Source organism: Necator americanus, chromosome X (assembly GCF_031761385.1).
Source record: "Necator americanus strain Aroian chromosome X, whole genome shotgun sequence".
Taxonomy (NCBI): domain Eukaryota; kingdom Metazoa; phylum Nematoda; class Chromadorea; order Rhabditida; family Ancylostomatidae; genus Necator; species Necator americanus.
The window spans coordinates 27,496,501-27,518,878 of record NC_087376.1 but is presented as its reverse complement, the minus strand read 5'-3'; the positions used below and the strand labels follow the sequence as shown (position 1 = coordinate 27,518,878).

The following is a 22,378-nucleotide window of genomic DNA, read 5'->3' as shown; positions in this document are numbered from 1 at the left end:
ACCATCCTCCAGGAAAGATTTTCGTATAATCGTGGATAAGTTCAGAGAGCGAGGTCCCAGAACTATCATTAAGTGGGATCTTTTCGCTATACTAGCCTGCTCCCGTGAAGATTCCGCAATGGACAGCATCGACGAGGAATACGACCGGCTCTTTGAACATCTTCATTACTGCACGAGGAAAGTTCAGAGTTCTAAAACTAACAAGAGAAACTAGTCTCCGGAAAGTCTAGAGCTAATATGTCAGGAACTCGCAAAGGTTTACAGAAAGGTGATAAAAAAAAATTCGAAAAGAGAAGAGCAGAAGTGTTGGCTGAGGCTGCAGTGGCGAGAAAGAGCGTTCTCTGCACCCATCGAGAGTTCACCAAACGAAAGACGGGAAAGAGTGCTCTCCGGATCCGAAAACCATAGAATCGAGAAAGAGAATGGAGAAAAATCATCTACGACTTCTACTCTGATCTCTTCGACAGCCATGCCTCTTCACCATCTGAGGGAAGATGGATATGTCATTCCTATGGACGTGATAGCGTGTCGTATTTTCGAGGTTCTCCCTCCAAAATACGACACGCTATCACGTCCATAGGAAATCGTACAGCACTCGCTCCCGACAAATTAAGATCTGAACATCTGGAGAATCTTCCGCCAGTTCTCATCGACACTCTGGCGAGACTCGTTACAAGTTACCTGCCAGGTCCATATGCAAGCTCCCTAAACAGTGGAAGATCAGACCAGCAAGATAAAAAGGGAGATCCACATGGCATTGGCAGCTGTCACCCAACTTGTTTACTATCCGGCATCTACAAACTCTTCACAAGAGTGATCCTTAACAGGATTGAAAAAGAGTTAGATGAAGGACAGCCATGAGAGCAAGCAGGGTTTCGTAAGAGATTCGGCACGAATGACCACATGCACACTGTTTCGAAGGTCATCAAGGTACCGCAAGAGTATGAGGTGCCGCTTTGTCTCACCTTTATCGACTTAAAGAAGGCCTTTGACTCAGTTTAGAATTAGAATGAAGCGATTATGGAGGTCTTAGACAACCAGAGTGTCCTTACTATAGTGTTATATAGGGTACTTCAAGAGCTGTACAGTAACATCACGACCAGAATTTCGCCATTCTACAAGAATATCATCATAGACGTAAAGAGGGGGATCCCACACTGTGATATAATCTCACCCAAAATGTTCATAGCAACCCTCGAGAACGAAATACGAAAGCTGGAATGGGACGACCTGGGAGTAAAGGTTGACCCTCGGCAGCTACACCATTTACGCTTTGTGGGTGACATTATACTGATAATATCTGGCATCAGCCAAGCGGAACGAATGCTGACCGAATTGAACGAGGCATGTGAAGGGATCGGCCTTCAGCTGAATCTGCAAGTGACGATGTTCATGCGTAACGCATGGATCTCGGATCATCCATTCACGCTCAACGGAAGGGACATATCCGTATGCACTAGCCACGTTTTGGTGGGGAAATAAACACGAAGAAGGACCCCACCCTCGACCATGGCAGGAGGAAACGAGCGGCTTGGGGAACATATAAGAGAACTGAGGAAGCAGTGAAAAAGGAGCACCTAGCACTGTGCACTCCTGTTCAACACTACAGTGCTTTCTGCTTTGATCTGCTTCAGAAACCTTGGCAGTTCACAAGGAGGAAGAAAATGCGGAGAGCGTCATTGAACGCTCAATTGAAAGAGTAATGGAAAGGATTATCTCGTTGGACTAAAGCCGCTCGGTTACACACGATATTGAGCCCACTACAGGAATACCGAAGACTCGATAGTCACACTTCTTCACAAAGTCCTTCAGAGAAAAATTCGATGCTCACGCGAAAGTCGAATCCATTGGATGACTCTGGGACGCGATAGAGACAAATTGAAGGATTACTGGCGCCCATTCAGTATCAAAGAAAAAGAACGGGAGTAAAGGTGATCATGGTAATAACATAGTTACATTTTCGTGTTATTGTGTTTATAAAACGAATATAGTCATGAATTTTTTGAGCGCCGTTGGCGTACAGTAGGTACAACAATTCTTCGCCAGAAAAAGAAAAAAACGCGGATTAACGTTCTATTTTTTTTTCGCTTTTTTCATAACTTGATAACTTTTTTCATATTGCTTTGTAAAATTACCAGTCCGAACCAGTCCGGCTAATGCAGGACACCGGACTTCTTTTAGTGCACGCCTCATCATCATTCACTGGTCCACTGGTCAATAGAAATTGAAGGCATCACTCCTCGAATCTGAGGTTGTACTGATTTCAGGTGGAGTATTTGTATACGGGAAAGTAGATTATAGAGAGAGGGTTGATTCCGTCTATTTCTTCCTAATTGCCGTAAAAAAACGGCCAGGTAGATACGGTTTCAGGCGTTCTGGCGCACTATTTTCTACAAGGAGCTCGACTGGAACGCGCCAGCCTTGTGCGGCGCCGCATCTTCTGGGCCGTTTTTTACGGCAATTAGAAAGAAATGGACGGAATCACTCTCCTTCCCATAATCTACTATACAGTATACGAATACCCCACCTGAAATCCGTACCACCTCAGATTCGTGGAGTGATGCATTTAATATAAAGCATAAACTGTGGACATCAATCGACTCGTTATGACGAGATCTATCTATCTAGCTTATTTTGACCAATGAAGTACTTTTAATGAAACACTTACTTTCTAATTCACCAGCGGCTACAAATTATTGGATCATACTCTAAGATACTTGCCCGTTGAGGATGTGTGACATTTGGTAAAATCAGATTGAGGGAAACGAACAAATTGTCATATAAAAAAGTAGGCATTGTTGAAAACATTTGGATACCATTTTGTCATTCATATGTATATTAGGGTGTTCTGAAATTTTCTGAACTTGTGGCATATGTGGCACATATAAAAGTTGATTAGAAAATTTACCTTTCCAGTTAAAAAATCTAGTTCTGGATCTTATCAGACAACTATTTATTAATTTATTTAATGCCTACTTTACGAATATTTAACTACAAATTTGCGTTTCTCTCATTTTGTTTGTTTTGCACCGAAATTCGTGAATCTTCAAAGCGCAGTTATTTGTGTCTGGTCCCCTAATTTGAAGCTCCTGATCATATCTCGTCATAACGAGTCGTGATGATGTCCACATTTAACTGTATAAAGTAACATCAATTCAAGGTATGGAGGAAAGAACGAAAAACACGCGAAACGCCTTTTTTTTTAAAATAAATACGGCAAAGAAATACTGTGCCTACGTTATGTAAATTAAATAATTATATAAACAATCAAATAATCACATATTGGAAAAGTTTCGGAGTAAAGGTATATACTGGGTATGTATATTTACAATATTTACTGGGTATGTATGTCTGCCATCTCTTTTAATATTGCTTGTCTTCCTCAACTTTTACGGAATTTTCTTCGTGAAGTAAGAAAAAAAGGAGATCCCTGCAAATTACTTTAGGAATACCCAATTTGTAACAGTCAACTACATCGCTCGTTAGACAAAAACGATGAAAACGTTCTGATCAAATGTTTCTTGTGATTGTTCCAGAGAATGACTGGAAACCAGTTGCAACTGTGTTTCCCAAGAAGTGGTCTCAGTTGAAATCATACGTTAGTTTCTGTGATAATATGTGGACAAAAAGTAAGATGTTCTTGATCATTGATTTATATCCACTTTCTTCCTTGGTCTCAGCAGAATGTTGCGTAGTTCAACAAGCGGCCGCAGCGCAGTTGTACCAGATCGCAACTACGTCAGCATGGTGGATGGACCGATATCGTGTAAAACCAATCAAACCTTATGCACTTTTGGGTTCATTTAATGTATAATGGATAATACTGTGGTATTAGAAGTGATCACTGCTACCTTTTAGATCGTTCCCTTATTGGAACAGATATCGGATAAGATTTTATTGAATGAAATTTGTACACAAGCTTCCTTCTTGGCGATTACTTGACAAGCATCAGATTTATTTCATTCCATTACTAAAATCTTCTGTGAAATCGCTGGAATGATCTTACTTCGCCCTGTTGAGAAGCACTGATACTTGAATCGGGAGCTTTTTCAGCGGATAACAAAGATGGTTGTCCTCCTTTGGGTCCCGATCTTACAACTTGCGCATCTAATCCACTGAAACTACCGGATCCAGCGTATCCGTAGCTACCTCCACCATAGCCACCGTAGCCAGGTCTACCACTGCCACCATACCCAGATCTACCATGTCTGAACAAGATCAATTCGAAAAAATAAAGCAAATTAGTGGACTTAGCACATATTCGTGCGAAATTTCGCCATTCAAGATATGTTCATGATAATTGCTGATCTATGAAATTTCTCAGACAATGTTTTTCTGTCCTCACAAATCAGTTATGAAAATCCGAAATATACTTGGGAGGGAAATATTCTAAAATACGTTTTGCGCTTAGCAAGAACGAGAAAAGAGGTGTTTTTCAGGAATAATAGACTTTATACTTCAGAACTGAAATCATACGAACCTAACGTCGCTCGCATCGCAAAAATAGAATATGAAGGACAGAACTAGCCAGAGCAGGTATCCCATGTTTCGGTCGGTTGGTTGTTCTTTCAATAAACTTCGATTCCGCTTAAATACTCAGAGTAATGACGCCATTTCCCTTGAAGAAATTGACGAAAAATCATCTGTTTGACGAAAGGAAGGTTCTTATTTGCAACTTTCACTGTTTGCGAAATACTTGAATATAATTGAAAAGGGGTAAAGAAAATGTTCAAAGAATGTTACAGAGTAGAAAGATCAGATTATTCCAGTAAATCGCAGTTCAATGAGCTCCGTTTAGCGAACTAGATGCCAAATCGTGTGACCTCGATTTGTGTGATTTGCGATTTATTTTTATTCCATTTTTAAAATTTTTTTGTGCTTTTTCATGATTTTTACTGGTAGTATATCCTAACTGTAACCACAGAAGTATATTCTTATTAATCTCAAACTTGAAATTCCTCTTTCTTTTCATCCGAAGAAGCTTCCATCTTGAACCGGCGATTGTAGTGTATTTTGTCACAACCGTATTCATATTAATTTCTTTTTATTCAAGCGGGTATAAATATCTTCCAGATATCGTAGGCTCTGCTATAAAAATGTATATTTAGGATTATAAAAGAATAGAGGTGAATAGATGATCCAAAGGATTCCAGAGCTTCATACTTTTCACTGTGACGTACCGCACAGTAATAGTCACAAAAATCTAAAAAAAGTGTTAATTGTTTGTGTTGTCGTCTTATTTACTCTATTTGAGCTGCATTGTGCCACTAAGTTAAAAAGTAGTTACAATGACTGGTTTGATTAATGAGTATAATTCGATTATAATGAGGTCAGCGCTGTGATTAGTAATTCTCTACTTAGTGACTTGTGCATTTGTAAGTATATTTGACAACGATATTCTCCGAAATTATAGATTTTAGATGTTTATTTTTCGTTTTCGTGGTGTACCACTTCAGCGTTAAAAGTATGTATGTGTAAACATTTTTTCTTGTATAGTGCTTTTTGAAGATTCTCAGCAATCGTAGAATATGGAGAGGAGGGTGATTCCGTTCATTTCTTCCTATTTGAAGTAGAAAACGGCCCGGAAGACACGGCTTCGAGCGTTCTGGCACACTATTTTCTACAAGAAGTTCGATTGGAGCGCACCAGCCTTGTGCGGCGCCGCATCTTCCGGGTCGTTTTTTACGGCAATTAGGAAAAAATGGACGGAGTCATTCCCCTCTCTATAATCTACTATCTCGTATACGAATACTCCAGCTGAAATCCGTACCACCTCAGATTCGTGGGGTGATGCCGTTATGCGTGTTTTGAGAAAAGCAATTTGCATGATTTTCATTATTAATATTGGGAATCGATAACATTATCCAATTCCTTAAAAACTGGGCGCGAATCGGTTCGGTCGGTCTGTTCGGTTCGTTCCAACGAGGTGAGTTACAAGGCAGCTTCCAGCGAGAGGTCGAAAATCAATGAAGTCTCCTCACCAGACTATTCAAGTGTGATAGAACCAATGAATGCTGCTGCGGAGAACGAGGGAAAAGATTTCTTTCCGTTTTCGTTTCCTTCTCCGTTCTTCAGGACGACGAATGGAGCAGAACGACATTCATACTCGTGATCTACACAAAGAACTCTATATTTGCCCTCTGAAACTTCGAACATCGTTTTTTTTCGTGATAAATTGCCTTTAGTGCTCACTGGGCAACTATTAAAGGCTCTTATATCAGAAATAGAGATTCAGCTGCCGTAAATTTTACTTCTGACTTGAGTTAGTAGTGTGAGTTCTCGATCCCGCAATGATGAAACGCTTGGTGAGCACTAAGGCAGATTCGAACCTCCAATCGATCGTATAGACAGCGGAATGTCTTACCGGCTATACTACATCCGCCCATAACTTTGACACTCACCCGCTGAACATGGACCTCTCTTTTCATCGCATGAATGAACACAAACAGCAACATAAATAAACATAAACGTAGACGTAATAAACATATACGGTTATCAATATGGCATTGGTCCTCTTCCGTTTTGGGCACAGTTATGTTTATTCCAGCCTGAATGTCCGGGTAACTCCAGACTTCACAATTCTTTTTGTTCTCTCTTCGTTCCCCTTCTCTAATCAACAAAAAAATTAATAGTGCCATTTTCTGTTAATTTTTGTTGAGGAATTGAATTTTCCTTTTTTTGCGTTCTTTTTCAAAGAAGTTTGGGCATTGATGGAAGATCCAATAGTTTTTTTTTCTAAAGGAATCAGTACTCGGAATCAGTGCTAATGCTAGTCAAAGATGATGTTAAAAAAGGTGACATGCGAACACTTCATCTCGTTTCCTTATATTTACTGAAGCACAAAAACAATTAGCAATCAACAGAATAAAGCAATAGATACAGTTATTAAACCTGTGAAACTGTTTACGACATCCCATTCACTTCTGCACCGATTCGCTAGGAATTGTTGTTTTGTACACCTGCACCAACAATTGTACTGATTCCAATTTTCGTGCCGTCGCACCATATATGCAGCTCGTAGGTGGTTGTCTCCCATGTTTAACGATAGATAAGTTCCTCGCTTTGAGGTAAGTAGATGCGAAACAAATTTTAACTGAAAGGAAAATGCACGGGTGCACCGTCTTGGGTTAAATTTGCGATCAAGAACTTAAAGAAGAAATCACTTTTAGTTAATAGAACATTTCTAACCTTTTAAGCCAACGAATTGATTACTTTGAATTATATAAAAATTTAATTCAATCATTTATAAAATGTTTAACCTAATTTATAATTTTGAACTAAATAATTTGTTTACTATGTCAACTTTATGAAAAATAAATTGAATAATGTTGCTTCTAGTTTAATTGCAAGTTGCAAGTTGTAAATTCAATTACTTAATGCTTGGTAAAGTTTTGGATTGTACGAAAAGGTATCGTTTTAGGTCAACATTGATTTTAATTCTCATAATTTCTAATAACCTCTCAATTTTAAACTCTTTTACTTTTTACGTGAACAGCAATATTGCCGGTTTCGACATCAGAAAACATCTACAGTGCGGAGACGAGGAAACTTACTTTTTTAATATTGGTCATTTTTGAAATTTGAATTGTATGGACTGTCTTCTTCCCATTGTACGATGTCAGTCAAATTCATCATCTACCATTCTTGATTGTTCCAAATGAAACACTTGTTTCAATTTGATTATTATATTATTCAGTAATTTAATTAACAATTCATCGAAAAATTTATACGGTTAAAATACGGTTTATCCTCCACCTCCAGGCTTATTTTTCGGAACATTTCAGTATTGTGCAAGAATAAATCGTTCCGGTTCTTTCCTCTATTGCATTGTCGTAGTTTTTAATGACTTTACAATTAGGAACTTCTATACGTTTCACGTGAACGAGGGACATCTTCAATTAGGAAATAATCGATCGCAAAGGGCGAGTTCGCAGTGGCTGTCCCTGTTTTTTCCCCTTATAATTTATTACAGAGAAGCGCTAAGAAGTATCGACATAACAATCAGTCACCGTGTAGCTTTTCACAAAAATCTGTTTACACTAACAGCAAAAATGAAACTTTTGAGGGGAAGAGAAAAAAACCAAGAAGCCTTATAGATTTACCAGGGACCCGTCCATGTGGGGACAGAATTCCATTGCTTTGTTTTTCCGTTCATCTGATCTGATTTCATGCTCTAAGAAGGTTTGGAACCTAATGTTTAGAATCTCCTGTGGTTTTACCACTGTTTCCGTATACCTCATTTCTTTGCGCTGAACTCATTCGTAGACGGATATGTATCTTTTAGATCTGAATACTTCAATATGCAAAATCAATAATTGTTTACTCATCCAGCATTTTAGATGATGGAAACAATAAGAGGGTTAGTTTTCGTTACATATGAGTGAGAACCAATTTAGAATATTTATTAAAAACTATTTCTGGAACACTTTTTTTGTGGAAGGCTTAAGAGGTGGTGTTCTTCTAAAGTTACATTTTTATCGTTTTTTCTATTATTATTTTACTGGAGAAATAAAAAAAAATCCGCTCAATAGTAGGTGATATGTCCTCTGGGAATCGTGTTCCAGTTCCGGTTTCTCATATGGGACAAAAAAAATTTACTGTATACTTTGAGGGTGGTGTAACAAAGGATAACAGAGATTTTTTGTGGAACAATCAACAAAACCATCTTTGGTCGTAGAAAGTGCGGAATTGAAGACCGTTTTTTTATGTTTTCTACAAAACAAATTAAGTGAGTTTACTTGTTCTAGTGATTTTTTTTTACGTAAAATGTACATTAGTCCAATTTCTTCACATGGACTTTTGAAGAAAAAACAGAAAACCTGCTGAAATTGAGAAAAGGACCAGACTCTAGTACATTGATTCAAATTTGTTTGGGTACTCGCGGTCTACAGAATGCTCAAGTCAAATTTTTCCAGATTTTTTTCCCAAAATTAGAAAATTTTAGAAATCTTAAATATACATACGAATCAGGCACCAAAATGTTGACGGCAATGCCTATTTTACGGATATTTAACTAAAAATTTACGTTATTTGCATTTGGTTTGCACTAAGATTCTGGTATCCTCAAGGCGCAAGTACTTGAGTCTGGTCCCCCATTTTGTAGTAATAGTAATGGTAATTTAGAAAGTAAGTGTTTTCATAAAAGTTTCTCAAACCTCAAAGTAAATCACACAGATAGATCTAAACGTCATAACGAATCAATGTCAATTTAATTAAATGTTATAATATTGTTATAATGTTATTTAATTTTACATATAATTTTGATCGATTCAATGTCAATTATAAAGCAACAGGAATCATGTTATGGAGGGATAGGATGGAAAATAACGCGAATCCGCGTTTTTTTTCCGTTTTCTGGCAAAGAATTATCGTGTCTACTTTATGTAAAGTAAATTATTAAATAAACAATCAAATAATCAAGTACTGGAAAAGTTTAAGAGTAAAGACTTAACGATCAAGCCGATTTATCATTATTTGTAAATTCGTACAGAGCTTCTGAAGCACTATTTTGAAATTACCAGATATTTTTACAGGTGTGTTGCCTTGTTAATGATTTCAAATGTTCACGATCAGTCTGTTAAACTGGTTGATTTTGAGGATCCAAAACAAAAAAAAAATGCATGGGGAGTGGTCGATTTCAGACGACAGCAACGTATTTAGCAGTCATATAATCCAGCACAGATTGTTAAAATTTACAACATATTTAAATTTTTCTGCTCAATCGGAACCGCAAATCTCGTGCCGAATTGTTTGGATATTGTTCTCTAAAACATTATTCGGAACATTTCTTCTTTTACTGGGTATGTATGTTTGCCATCAATTTTAATATTGCTTGTCTTCCTCAACTTTTAATGAATTTTCTTTGTGAAGTAAGAAAAAAAGGAGATCCTTGCAAATTACCTTAGGAATACCCAGTTTGTAACAGTCAACTACATCGTTCGTTAGACAAAAAAGATTAAAACGTTTTGATCAAATGTTTCTTGTGATTGTTCCAGAGAATGACTGGAAACCAGTTGCAACTGTGTTTCCCAAGAAGTGGTCTCAGTTGAAATCATACGTTAGTTTCTGTGATAATATGTGGACAAAAAGTAAGATGTTCTTGATCATTGATTTATATCCATTTTCTTCCTTGGTCTCAGCAGAATGTTGCGTAGTTCAACAAGCGGCCGCAGGGTAGTTGTACCAGATCGCACAGCCTTACGTCAGCATGGATAGATGGACCGATAAACTCCACGATGTAAAACCAATCAAACTTTATGCACTTTTGGGTTCATTTAATGTGTAATGGATAATGCTGTGGTATTAAAAGTGATCAGTCCTACCTTTTAGATCTTTTCCTCATTGGAACAGATATCGAGTAAGATTTTATTGAATAAAACTCGTACATAAGTCAACTTCTTGGCGATTACTTGACAAGCATCAGATGTACTTCATTCCATTACTAAAATATTCTGTGAAATCGCTGGAATGATCTTACTTCGCCCTGTTCAGAAGCACTGATACTTGTATCGGGAACTTTTTCAGCGGATAACAAAGATGGTTGCGCTGCTTCGCCAGGAGCCGACTGTTGCGGTAGATCTGCAGCTAGTCCCATTCCAGGATCTCCAGATCCTGATTTTACTGCTTCAGGCCCCGATCTTGCAACTTGTGCTCCTAATCCACCCATACCACCAGATCTGCCGTATCCGTAGCCACCTCCACCACCACCATAGCTGGGCATACCACCGCCTCCATAGCTAGGCATACCACCGCCACCATAGCTAGGCATACCACCGCCACCATAGCTAGGTCTACCATAGCTGGGCATTGGTGGTGGAATGTAGGGTTTTGGTGCTGGAGGAACGTAAGGTTGTGGTGGTGGCGCTGGAGGAACGTAAGGTTGTGGTGGTGGAACGTAGGGTTTTGGTGCTGGAGGAACGTAAGGTTGCGGTGGTGGCGCTGGAGGAACGTAAGGTTGTGGTGGTGGGATGTATGGTCGTTCATAACCACCTCGTTTTGTTCTGGAATAACAAGTTCAAATCGAAAAAGAAATAGTACAAATTAGAGAACTTCGCACTTATTCATGTGACATTTCACCATTTCGAGAAAGGAAATGTTCATGATAAATTTTGATCTATGGAATTTTTCAGACAATTTTGTTCTATTCTCACAAATCAGTTATGAATGTCCAAAATAAAATACGCAGTTTTTGCGCTTAGCAAAAACGAGAAAAGAGGTGTTTTTTCAGGAATAGAATTTAAACGGAAAGATTGGAGTCACACAAACCTTATGACACCCGCATCGGTAAAAAAGAATATGTAGAACAGAAATAGCCAGGGCAGGTATCCCATGTTTCGGGTGGTTGGTGGTTCTTTCACTACAGTGCGATTCCGCTTAAATACTCAGAGTAACGACGCCATTTCCCGAAGAGAAATTGACGCAAAATCATGTGTTTGACGAAACGAAAGTTCTTAGATAAATGTAATGACTCATGACTACTGACAACTTGACTGCACTTACCAATTCCGATATAAAAACCACGTTGGATCCATCAATTTGTACTGCATGCGAAATAATTGAATACAATTGAAAAGATGTGAAAAAATGTTCAGAGAATATTATGGAGTAGAAGGATCAGATAATTCTAGAAAATTGCAAATCAATGAATCTTATTTGGCAAACTCCCGCAGATAAATTAACGTGGAAGAACGAGTTGTATTTGAATTACGCAAAAAAATTCATGGAACCTGCAAAAATCTTGTTTTTGTGAAGACAGAAGGAATTTTCTGCAGTATGGTCACTCGAAAATGATAGCCAGTAGTCATCCTATGTAAACTCCTTGAAAAGATCTTGTAAAGAAAGGAGAGCACTAATCGCTAGACTTGAGCGTTCATGCAAAACCATTGACACCTGTTCAAAAATAGTAACAAAAATAAAAATAAAAATAAATAAAAAAGAGGAAAGTTGTAGGTTTGGTATTAAAAAAAAGCAGACACTTTCAAAGGTAGGGACTTACTTTTTGGTCTGTTGTTAAGAACAAATTGTTCACTGGGAAATTTTCCAAGGAGATTTTTCACAGTTAAGAATCTTTGTATTTTTATTAACCTTCAATGGAGCACTTTCGTCAATTTCCGAAGAGAATGGAAATTTCGAACACATATTTGACTTGTGCTATCAAAATCCTCCAAATAACCTCCTAATTACAAATATGATAAACATTTCGTCCAGTTTTGAGAAAATAGCGATAATCTTACGAACACTTCTTCCCTCCACAGAGACGTGTCAACGGGATAAGCCAATGGCAGGATTTCGGAGGTGTGAAAGTAATCAACGATGGTCAGAGAAACTTCGCTTGTTTTCAAACCACACCATTTGTCAAAACTAAATTTTTAAAGTATATTTGAAATTGGCAGCTCATTTGCTTTCGTATTGTATTTTCAAACTTTAATTTTGCCCACTCCCAACAACTTCGATGGTTTGCGACGGATTAAACGTATCCATAGAAGTATCCTGTGATTAATCTCAAATTTTAAATTCCTCCTCTCTTCATGCGAAGAAGAAGCGGAATACGCAAGAAGCATCCATCTTGAACCGGCGATTGCAATGTATTTTGGCAAAATCGCATTCATATTAAATTTTTTTATTCAGGCTGGTATAAGGATCTTCTAGATATCGTAGGATCTGCTATAGAAGTATATATTTGGGATTACAAGAGGATAGAGGTGAACGGATGATCCAAAGGATATCAGAGACTACTTGATACTTTTGACTGTGACCTACCACACAGTAATAGTCACAAAAGTCTAAAAAAGTGTTAATTGTTTGTGTTGTCGTCTTATTTACTCTATTTGAGCTGCATTGTGCCACTAAGTTAAAAAGTAGTTACAATGATTAGTTTAATTAATTAGTATAATCCGATAATAATGAGGTCAGCACTATGATTAGTAATTCTCTACTTAGTCTTGTGCATTTGTAAGTATATTTGACAATGATATTCTCCGAAATTATAAATTTTAGATATTTATTTTAAGTCCTCACGGTGTACTTTTTAAATGTTAAGAGTATGTAGTAAGTTAGTTAGTAATTAGTAATAGTAATGAGTAGTGTGTAATTTGTGAGTATGTAAAGAGTGTTAGTTATGTTCATCATATTAGTTCTCTAAGAGCAAATATCTTATCCTAAGATATTCCTTGGACTTACACTATGAAAAGAAACTCGAAAGTTTGAAAAATTGCAAAGTTTTCACATAGTCCTTCAGCTCGTATTCAAGATTACCGTGAGGCACCAGCACTCTACTCAGGAATTTTCAATCAATCTTTTAATCTCTTTTTTTAAAGGTTTTTTTGTTGTTGAAGTGAACAACATTTGGGAATTACAATAATCATGAACTTTACATATTCCTGATTACTGATTTGTTTTCGTTTTCTGCTTTCAAGCGATCATAAATCATACTGTTTTATTTTCCTTGCAGACTTTTTTCTCGGAAATGTTAATTAGTGTTATTGCATCGAATACAAGGAACAAAATTAATTGATGTAAAGTACAAAGCTTTCCCAGCCTTTCTCTGTTTTACCTCTTATTCAGCAAAATTAGCGAATTTTTACAGAAATGGCAAATAACCATGATAGAAGTATTCATAGCACGCTCAATGCGAGATTTCAGTGAAATCTTAACAACTGAACTATGATGTTTGTAAAGATTCTTTAAAGAAAATAAAAAAAAAACGAATTAATGAGAAAAAAATTCCACTTGAAAATTTATGGAACGAAAGTTAGCAGAATAAAATGTAATGTTAAAAGTATATCCTTGAACCCTTCACGTTTCACATAAATAGCAGTAATGACAGTAAAAATGATGCTTATGTGAACGACTTATGGAGGCTCCTTTCATTTTTTTTATACATATTTTCAATGCAAATATGCTAGGATGTAAACACTGTTAATTCCATATTAATCTTTAATTTAAACTGGGTAACTCATCAAAAAGTGGCATTGCAATACTTTGCAAGCAGCACAGTTCAATTTTCCAAGAATTGAACTTTCAGGAGACATAAACTTCCTGAGATTTAAACAACTGAGTGTATTTGAAAATCATCTTTATTCAAATATTATTGCCACTAGGGCACGTTCGAATAGAAGTAATATGTATGAATGTACCAGTAGCAAAATCTAAGGAAAAATTTGAAAAATTTAAGGAAAATTGACTATTCATCACCCGCAAGAAACAAACGACACCCAATTCGCAGCTAGGTAGAGCCGTTATTAAAGTATTTGATGAGATTTCAAATTTTAAAATTATAAACTATTATATTATTAATTAAATTTAAATACATTTAGGACAATTATTCTTTTTTTTAGTTCTGATGAATTATACATAATTATAGATAAGGTATTGGTATATTTTAGTAGTGTACGATATCTAGGAGCTGAATTAGTATTCCTTCTACTTCTTGACTGTGTTTATGTATTTGGTTTATCCATAATTTTATCTCTCCAGTTAACCACAATCACATTCCCAGTTTTTTTTTTCATTAAATTTTATCTTGCCTTAAACTAACCTTAAAGGAAATTCGTTCTGTTTAAATTGCTTGCTGTGACCACGTTTCATTAATTCTAATCATTTGCTACGAATGTGCCTTTTGTGACCGTATTCTAATGTATTTTCATAGGAGAAAAATTAATTAGTGTTCACAATTAAATGAAATATTGTTAACAGATTTTATGCAGCAAATATAACCTATTCATATTGAACTTAACGAACAACTTCATCTTACTTTCCCACGAATGAGGCCACGAATAACATGTTTAATACTACCTTTTCATATCAGTACACCACAATATCTCGACACGTTGCTATTGTGCTTTTCTTAAACGATCTCCAGGTATCGAGGAAGTTAACGCCGTCCAAGGCCAAGATTGAATCTTCGCAGATTTGCTGCTACCTGAAAGTCAAAATTTCCCTTCTTGTAAAGTTCGATACTTCTAAGGAAAAAGTTAAACAGCACGGACAATGTCTAAGAAAAGCTCACTTCCCGAGAAAGAACACTTCGCTTTCCGAGACCCATGTACTGGATTGTTCTGAGGCCGGGAAGGCTAAATTATTAAAGTTGAAAACCGATTTATTCCGATAATTTAGTAAAGACATTGAATTTCTTTTTCTACAACGAAGCGAAAATCAATCATATGTAGCGTTTAATGTGCGCAATCGGGTGAACGCGTTGCGAATTGCGGCATAGTCGCTGCGTTTGCCCGGTTGCGCACACTCGGAACTGACCATGCCTTCCGAAATTTTCACTTCATTGCTAATAACGTCCTTTTCTAAAATCTGAGAACCAGTTTTAAGGTGAGACCGGGTTAAATCTTATCAAAATTCATGTCAAAACACTCTCGGCTCATTAATGAAGGGGCCCTTAACCTAGAAATTGTTGGCACTTGACGCCTCAGCCGCCTTTCTTTTGCATACATAGCGCCACATTGTTCCTCCACGTAAACGGATCATTGAGTAAGTCTCAGAGTCCCGATTCGCAAATTCACACCACCACACAGTCACCAAGGTCTTCATCGGAAGTGCTTAGGAGCTCCATCCTTCTCCATCCCTTGAGCAGGACCCTTCCTGTTGTCGAAAATTATCCACTTCTCATCGCACGTAATAATGCGATTGAGAAATGTATCGTTCCTGTCGCGTAACGAAAGCGTTAAGCAGATCTCAAAACGGCGGTTTCTTTGAGACTGAGTTCACTTGTTATCCACTTCTCAGGATCCACTAGTCCAACGATTTTTTCTTCCCAGTTTTTTTTTTTCAAATGGTTGACGACTGCTGAATGGTCAACGCCTAGTTCTTGGGGAAGTTTTTTGTTGTTTTAGGCGGATCATCTTCGAGGATTGCCTTCAGCAAGTGGTCGTCACCATCAGAAAGACGGCCGCAACCTTTATTACCTTCAAGGATCATATCGCCACAATGAAACCTCTGTAACCAACGTCGTACCGTAAATTTGGTGGTGCCTCCTTCACCCCAAACAGCGTTGATATTCCGCTGCAGACCTGCCCAGCTTGAACTCGTAGAAGAACATTTTGTAAGAATCTTGCATAGACATATTGTCTCCTAGGTCTTGGGACTGACCAAATGCTGAATCTCGTTCAAAATCACTTCATCACTAACACCCATAACAAAATACGCTACAAAACGTTATACGGGTTCTAATACTAGAGATGAGTGTAACCGAAGCAATTTAGTCGTGGACATAAGGTAACGAAAAACGCGCATTATTCTAGCACCAACCTAATACAGTATGAAAAACCAATATACGGCTGAGCGGGAGATTGCTAATTAGGGAGACAGTCCTCGAAATCCCTCAGAAAACAAATCAAAGAAATTTGAACCCGCTTCCCCTTTTTTTGATGAAAATCGTCATTCATCGTTTTGAAATGAAATATTCTTACTCATTGAGTCCGTAAAGCCGCTTTCCTAGTCCCTTCGTTAACAACGAGGTCCTACCACTTTGGTCGATATAGTCCTCTGAAAAGGGTTTTTTTAAGATGAGTGTGATATGCAAAGTACTAAGCAACAAACCGATAGATCCCCACAGGATTAATAGAGATTCCCATTAAACCAATGTCAGCATGCCAAAATAATGATAGCATTTTCAACCAAATAAAAAAATTCGTTGCCGAAAAGAATGCCGACAGGAAAAGATAGTTACACACACTTTCAGCTCACCTGTTTCCATAGTAGTCTACCCAAAAAAAAACCACTAGTGTTCATTGTAGCAAGAGTACAGCAAAACATTGAAAATATTTATTTAACTTAACACCGGGCACTATTACATAATAAGGATTTTGAGTACGGATATTGGACGGTTCGCTCGTTCAGAAGGGATACAGGATCGGATCTAAATCACACTACTACTCTTTGTTGGACTGCTAATGGATGATAGAGGCATTTATTGGCATTACTTATTTATTAATAGCTTTATTATCAACAAAATAATTGTGTGAACATGTTGATAGGAATTTGAATGTATTATTGAGTCGCTGGAAGTTTCAGTAGATTCGGTATGAAGTGGGAACGTGTCGATTTTTCCTACGCTGCGTTACGAGATTGGAAAGAACTGTGATACTAACGAAACACTACTGAGAATGGACCAAACATCTCCCCTCTCCGAGAAAAATTCATGAAAAACCTATGCCTAAATACTCGATAGGCTAACACGCGTTCCAAGACCTCGTCTATTACGAAATGCACATAAAACGCGTTGGCGTATCCCAAGTGGATTGACGCTAGAGACTTCAGAGACTTTAAAATACTTGAGTTACTGAATAGGACTTGGATACATCACCCACAGCCCCACACAATTTTTATTCGCGCCAGAAAAAACCTACAACCTTCATGCCACTACTCATTCTGCTTTGGATTGATACACGCCAAATGTATGGGATCCATACCGTACTACAGACTAAAAGTGAACTATTAGCTATATATCTCACAACGACACACTCGTAGTCAGGTGCAATGGTTTGAAAACCTGATCAGCTTGTTCACAACTTTACGCGATATTGCACCATAAATCAACATGTGGGGGTTGAACTACTGTAGTTTTGTTATTCAACGTCCTATTCTCCGGACGGAGAAATCTGGGTTATTTTTAAGACTTACTGCATTGTTCGAAAGGAAACTTTAACACTTATCTGAGTACAGTAAGAAATAGGGTTTAGGACTTGGTTCGCAAGTATCACCGCTGAAAACCTTTGAAAAAAAAAACAGAAACCATTGAGAGAAAAGATCAATTTCTCCAATGAGCTAACACTGGATTAATGTTAAAATCACTCAATTTAACACTTTTTTCATCAAGTAACAAAATCTGCTCAAGGGCTTCATTAATCAATTCATCAGGAGTAATTAGTTGGCTCGTTGTGCAAATTGATGCTTATGGAAATTCGAATTCCTTTAAATTCTGGATTTGTAGGAGATATTTCGTTTTCTCCTTTTAATACTTCCAGTCCTCGTTCGAAAATCTACCCACTAGTAAGAACAATCCAACGTCAAAAATTTCCTCAAATGTTGTCCTCAAAAACGTCTCTTAGTAAAGATTAGATTCTTCCTGCTTCATATCTTATCTAATAAGACCTTCAGCAGTTCAAAACATTAATTACATTCAATTTCCATTAGGCTCACACAATTTTTGTTGTTTCACTCAACTTATTAAATATATTAGTAATTACTTACCGCTTAGCAGTTCTTCATCAGCAGGGACTCGCTTTCCGAAACCCATTGTAAATTGTTTATTCAGCCCTCGTTTGCCAAATCCCATCATGAATTTTCCATTCTAAATGGAACATTTTTTTAGTGTCGAATGAAATATTTTTAGAATGGAAGTGATTAATTATTTATGGAAAAGGGAGTCGTTAAACTAACGCTCAGTCGTTTCGACATCGCGTTCCAGTCGACTTCTGGATCGCCCAGTGCTTCACCACCTCTGCAAAAGTAGGCATGAGGTTTTGAATTACTCTTCCTTATCTATTAGAAGAAAGTTCTTTTTGTTTTCCTTTTTTTATTATGTAGAAATGTAACGCTCTGATTTGTTCAAATATATTGATAAGGACCGTTATAGACAAGTTACTTTGCGAGCCAAATCTGGGCAAACATCCCGACTTCTTCGTAAAAACTGAGAAAGTAAAGCTGCTGCATTACTTGTATAGTAACCCATTGGGTCCGTTAGGAAGCGTTATGCACACATGAAAAGCCAGGTTGTAGTCGGTCCCGTAGAGGAACCATGTGTGAGGTAAAGGAAGCTTAGCCGCTGCAGCAGACGCGTTGCGGTCACCGGGCTGAACACATTTGACGCGAAATATACTGTATTTTTCTCAGCTGTTCTTCAAGCCAGCAGACTAATTCTAATTTAATCTAGCAACGGAACGAAACTGTTAAAAATGGTCCAACTCGAGGAAAAAAAAAACATTTTCTCATAACGACACCATTCTAATGTTGTTTCCCTCCTCCTTCAAAAGCACTACTGAAGAACTGAAACAATGGATACCAGTAATCATGCTAAACTGATTTAGTCACAGGTTAAAGCACAACCTTCCACACTCCACAATCCATGGAATTTTTTTATATTTTCCTAATAAATCTGATAAATCTGACACTTTCTTTGCTTAGAAGCACATCACAGAAGTTAAGAAACCAAGTCGCTCCTGGATACCCACGCAACGCGTCTTTATGTGGATTTTGTGGTAGAAGCAACACACAGACATGCGCTTATCTCGTCTTTGTGTTCATATTTTTCATAAATCTCATCTGGGTTGTGATTGAGTGGATATATTCTCTTTTTTCTTGACAGTTATCGGCAAGTGAATTTTTGCATGTAGTTAGAAGAAAAAGTTACGTGCGAGCTTGTTTCGCACAAGATTTCGTGACTAATTAATTTTTTTTCAATTCCTTCCTTAATAAAGAAGCAACAGCAGAATAATACTGCACAAAATCCAGTGTTAGTTGTATTAAATCTATCCTTTGAGAACGTTTTAGCAAGTTTCCCGAAATTTTGTGACATCACAAAAGCAAAAAGCAAGCCGAGTTAATTTTGCATAGCTGTTCGAGTTTTTAGAAGAAGAACGAGGATTTTGTCACTCATTTATTTCTGGATATATGAGCAATATTTCGCTTCAGGGACTAGTAACATCATTATAAAGTCTCCAACAACGGGAAAAAAATTTCAAAATGAGCTGCTGTTTTTATAAAGTTGAAAACAAGTCGTTGTCAGTCAGTTTGCATCAGCAAGTGACAGGTTTTTTCAAAAGAAAAATTAAAGTTTTCTTAAAGGGCAAGTTGCTGATTAGTTTTCTTTACATGGATCATTCCAACCGTGCATCTAGACTAAGAAATTGGAGTAGGAGTTCTAAGCCTTAATGAGTTTTGTCGGGATGTTGGGCTCTGTTCATCGATTAGTGAAATTTTTGGATTTCGAAAATTCTTGGTGCTATCAGGACTTGTCACGCATATTTGAAATCTGTTAGGACCTATTTTATTCATAATTTACTCACGAACCCTTGAAATTTTACGCTGGTCGTTTCTAAAAATTCGCTTTCCAAATAATACACGTGAGCTCAATTGTTTCAATTACGGTGCCACTAATCCATTTTAGTTTCTTTTCACCGGATTTCTGTGTGTAAAGAGTTGTCTCGTTGGGCAAACTGATGCCTCTGATTCCTTGATCCCGTGAATTTGTTGTAGAGGGTGTTTTCTTAACGTTTGATTATTTTCGTCCTTAAAGCTACAAACTGCATTCCGGGATCTACACATATAGTTGAGGTAGCCTATAACTGAGATTCCCTCAACGTTCCCTCTAATAGTGAACTACACTTCGTATTGCATGGACCGTTTCATTCCGTAGATGTACCTCTTTAGTGCATGTGCTCTATTGACTAGCAATAAAGGTTGCCGGCCACACGAAAGAAATAGCAACGGTGGCGAAATAGCTTCAAAATGAAATTCGTCACTAGACCGAACTCAACTCGGAGTACATTAACATTAAAAAATTCCATTAAGGCAGTAGTCTTACAGTATTCAAAAACTAAATGAATTTTTCAATCTATAGGAATCGAGTGAAACCAATTTGTTAATATATTGAGAAGATAGTACCTTCATAGAACTATATGATAATTAGGTTCATATTTCCCTATTTATTTATTTATTTGTTTATTTAGAGCATTTTCATTTTTCTACTCATTTCCTCTAACAGTTTCGCATGTGTAGCGAATTAAGAAACCTCTTGAAAGCGTATATTGATTAATGATTTATTTTGATGATTTTGATGTGTGATTTATTATTGAATATTATTTGACGGACACATAGTGATAGTTCCTACTTTCGTTGGATTATTCTCTGGATAATACACAAAGCCATTCCTTCTATCTTGCTATCTTGTTTGTTCGGAACGACAACTCAGCACTCGGATGACTACTCCATAAGTAATGCTTGGTTACACGATGTTGGAGCAGTCAGAGCTCCTTTTACGGCTTCAGCACAATTTGGGCGGATCATAAATACAATTAAATGCCTCCGCTGCTTACTATATCCAGGTATTATTCCTTAATTTTCGAACTATAGGAAAATGTTCAAGAAAATGTTAATAATACTAGTAGAGGCAGGTTTTCACCGAAATATTTCCATTTTTGTAATCCACTCATTTCTGGATTTACTCACAGTAATACTACTTTTATAGTTTTTCAAATACATTTGTTTTACCGAGTGTATTGCTGGATCGTCAGAGGATTCAAGGCAGCATCAGTCTCCAGGTAAGCAAAGAATCAGGATAGTTCTCTTCTCTTACCGTAGATCTGCCTGATCCCATTTACGAACTCACCAGAATATGGATAGGATAAAAGAAACCAAACGGCTTTGGGATCTTTCAAAAAAGTTTTAGTGAAAATTGTTCTGAGGGAAAAAAAAACTTAGTTCTTGTTCAACCTAACAAAACTTTTCAAGTTTTCTAGCAACAATATTACAAATTTCGCACCACTAAAACACTGAACGCCATTTCCTCATCTAGAATTCCTCTTGAAGAATCTTCTTTCTTTCTTCGTAACGAGCAGAAATCTCGGGAAAATCTAAGATTAATCCCCAAATAGAGGCTAAGAAATGAACTAAAAAGCATGAGGTTAATTACCAACATTCGAATTCGATATCATTTCATGGCTATCGCAACGAAAGCTTCGATTTGCCCACGCAACCGACTGGGATTTAAACGTAAGCATTCAGCAGATATGGAATGGCGTTATTCGTTTTAGGACCAGCTATTGTGTAGATGAATGGCGGCATTTATGAAAATTACTAAAACTACCTTTTTCCGAAGCCAAACACATGTTGTTTTGGTGACGCATTGAGGAGACCGACAACGGCCAGAAGAAGGCAAACCAGGAATCGTGTTATGCGTGCCATCTTAACCTGAAATAAGTATGTAAAAAAATCCTGAAATTCACAGCCTTACTTGCTAAGTATGTTTTGAATGAAAGTGCCAGGCAAGAAAGTCTGACGACGTATTTGAAAATAGCGCGTTTAGGAAATAAAAAGAGAGAATATTCAAAATGAATGAAAAGTCAGGCGATAAATGTGTTGAGTTTGCAGAAACGAAAAACTTCTTTTATTATTGAAAACTAATATTAATTTACTGTTGACTCAACAATTAAGTTCCTATTTCTTGAAATCCGGAATTTTCATCGTTCGTCTTAGGATCTAGCTATTGCATACGTCAAACTTCTATATTCCGTCCCTGTTTTTTTTTCATTCTATCCCTAAACAAGGATTATTCCTAATGGTTTCTGGATTTCCCCTCTTCTACTTATTTTAAATCGAGGAAAAAATTTAATATCTGGGCTGAAAATTAGATATCACGCATAACTGAATT

General features: G+C 37.2%; 2 protein-coding genes across 5 annotated transcripts; one reads left to right on the top strand and one right to left on the bottom strand.

The window, feature by feature from the left end:
- Window positions 1-1,179: 1,179 nt before the first annotated feature.
- Window positions 1,180-1,482, top strand: RB195_025693 (uncharacterized protein; the record flags this gene model as incomplete). Its single annotated transcript, XM_064213943.1, has 1 exon — window positions 1,180-1,482. The coding sequence occupies one exon, from the start codon at window positions 1,180-1,182 to the stop codon at window positions 1,480-1,482; it is 303 nt and encodes a 100-aa protein (XP_064069824.1).
- A 2,488-nt stretch (window positions 1,483-3,970) lies between these two features.
- RB195_025692 (uncharacterized protein) lies at window positions 3,971-21,912 on the bottom strand (the record flags this gene model as incomplete). Of its 4 annotated transcripts, XM_064213942.1 has the most annotated exons (12): window positions 3,971-4,208; window positions 4,481-4,587; window positions 10,478-10,728; window positions 10,777-11,000; window positions 11,266-11,372; window positions 11,500-11,540; window positions 14,878-14,920; window positions 15,008-15,071; window positions 16,419-16,494; window positions 18,202-18,301; window positions 18,391-18,451; window positions 21,815-21,912. In XM_064213942.1, the coding sequence occupies 12 exons, from the start codon at window positions 21,910-21,912 to the stop codon at window positions 3,971-3,973; spliced, it is 1,410 nt and encodes a 469-aa protein (XP_064069823.1). The 4 variants fall into 4 exon arrangements, with proteins under 4 accessions (XP_064069823.1, XP_013305705.2, XP_013305704.2 ...); XM_013450249.2 differs by lacking the exons at window positions 3,971-4,208; window positions 4,481-4,587; window positions 10,478-10,728; ... (1 more) ...; window positions 11,266-11,372; window positions 11,500-11,540 and having other exon boundaries at window positions 14,873-14,920; XM_013450251.2 differs by lacking the exons at window positions 10,478-10,728; window positions 10,777-11,000; window positions 11,266-11,372; ... (5 more) ...; window positions 18,391-18,451; window positions 21,815-21,912 and having other exon boundaries at window positions 4,481-4,545.
- Window positions 21,913-22,378: the final 466 nt, after the last annotated feature.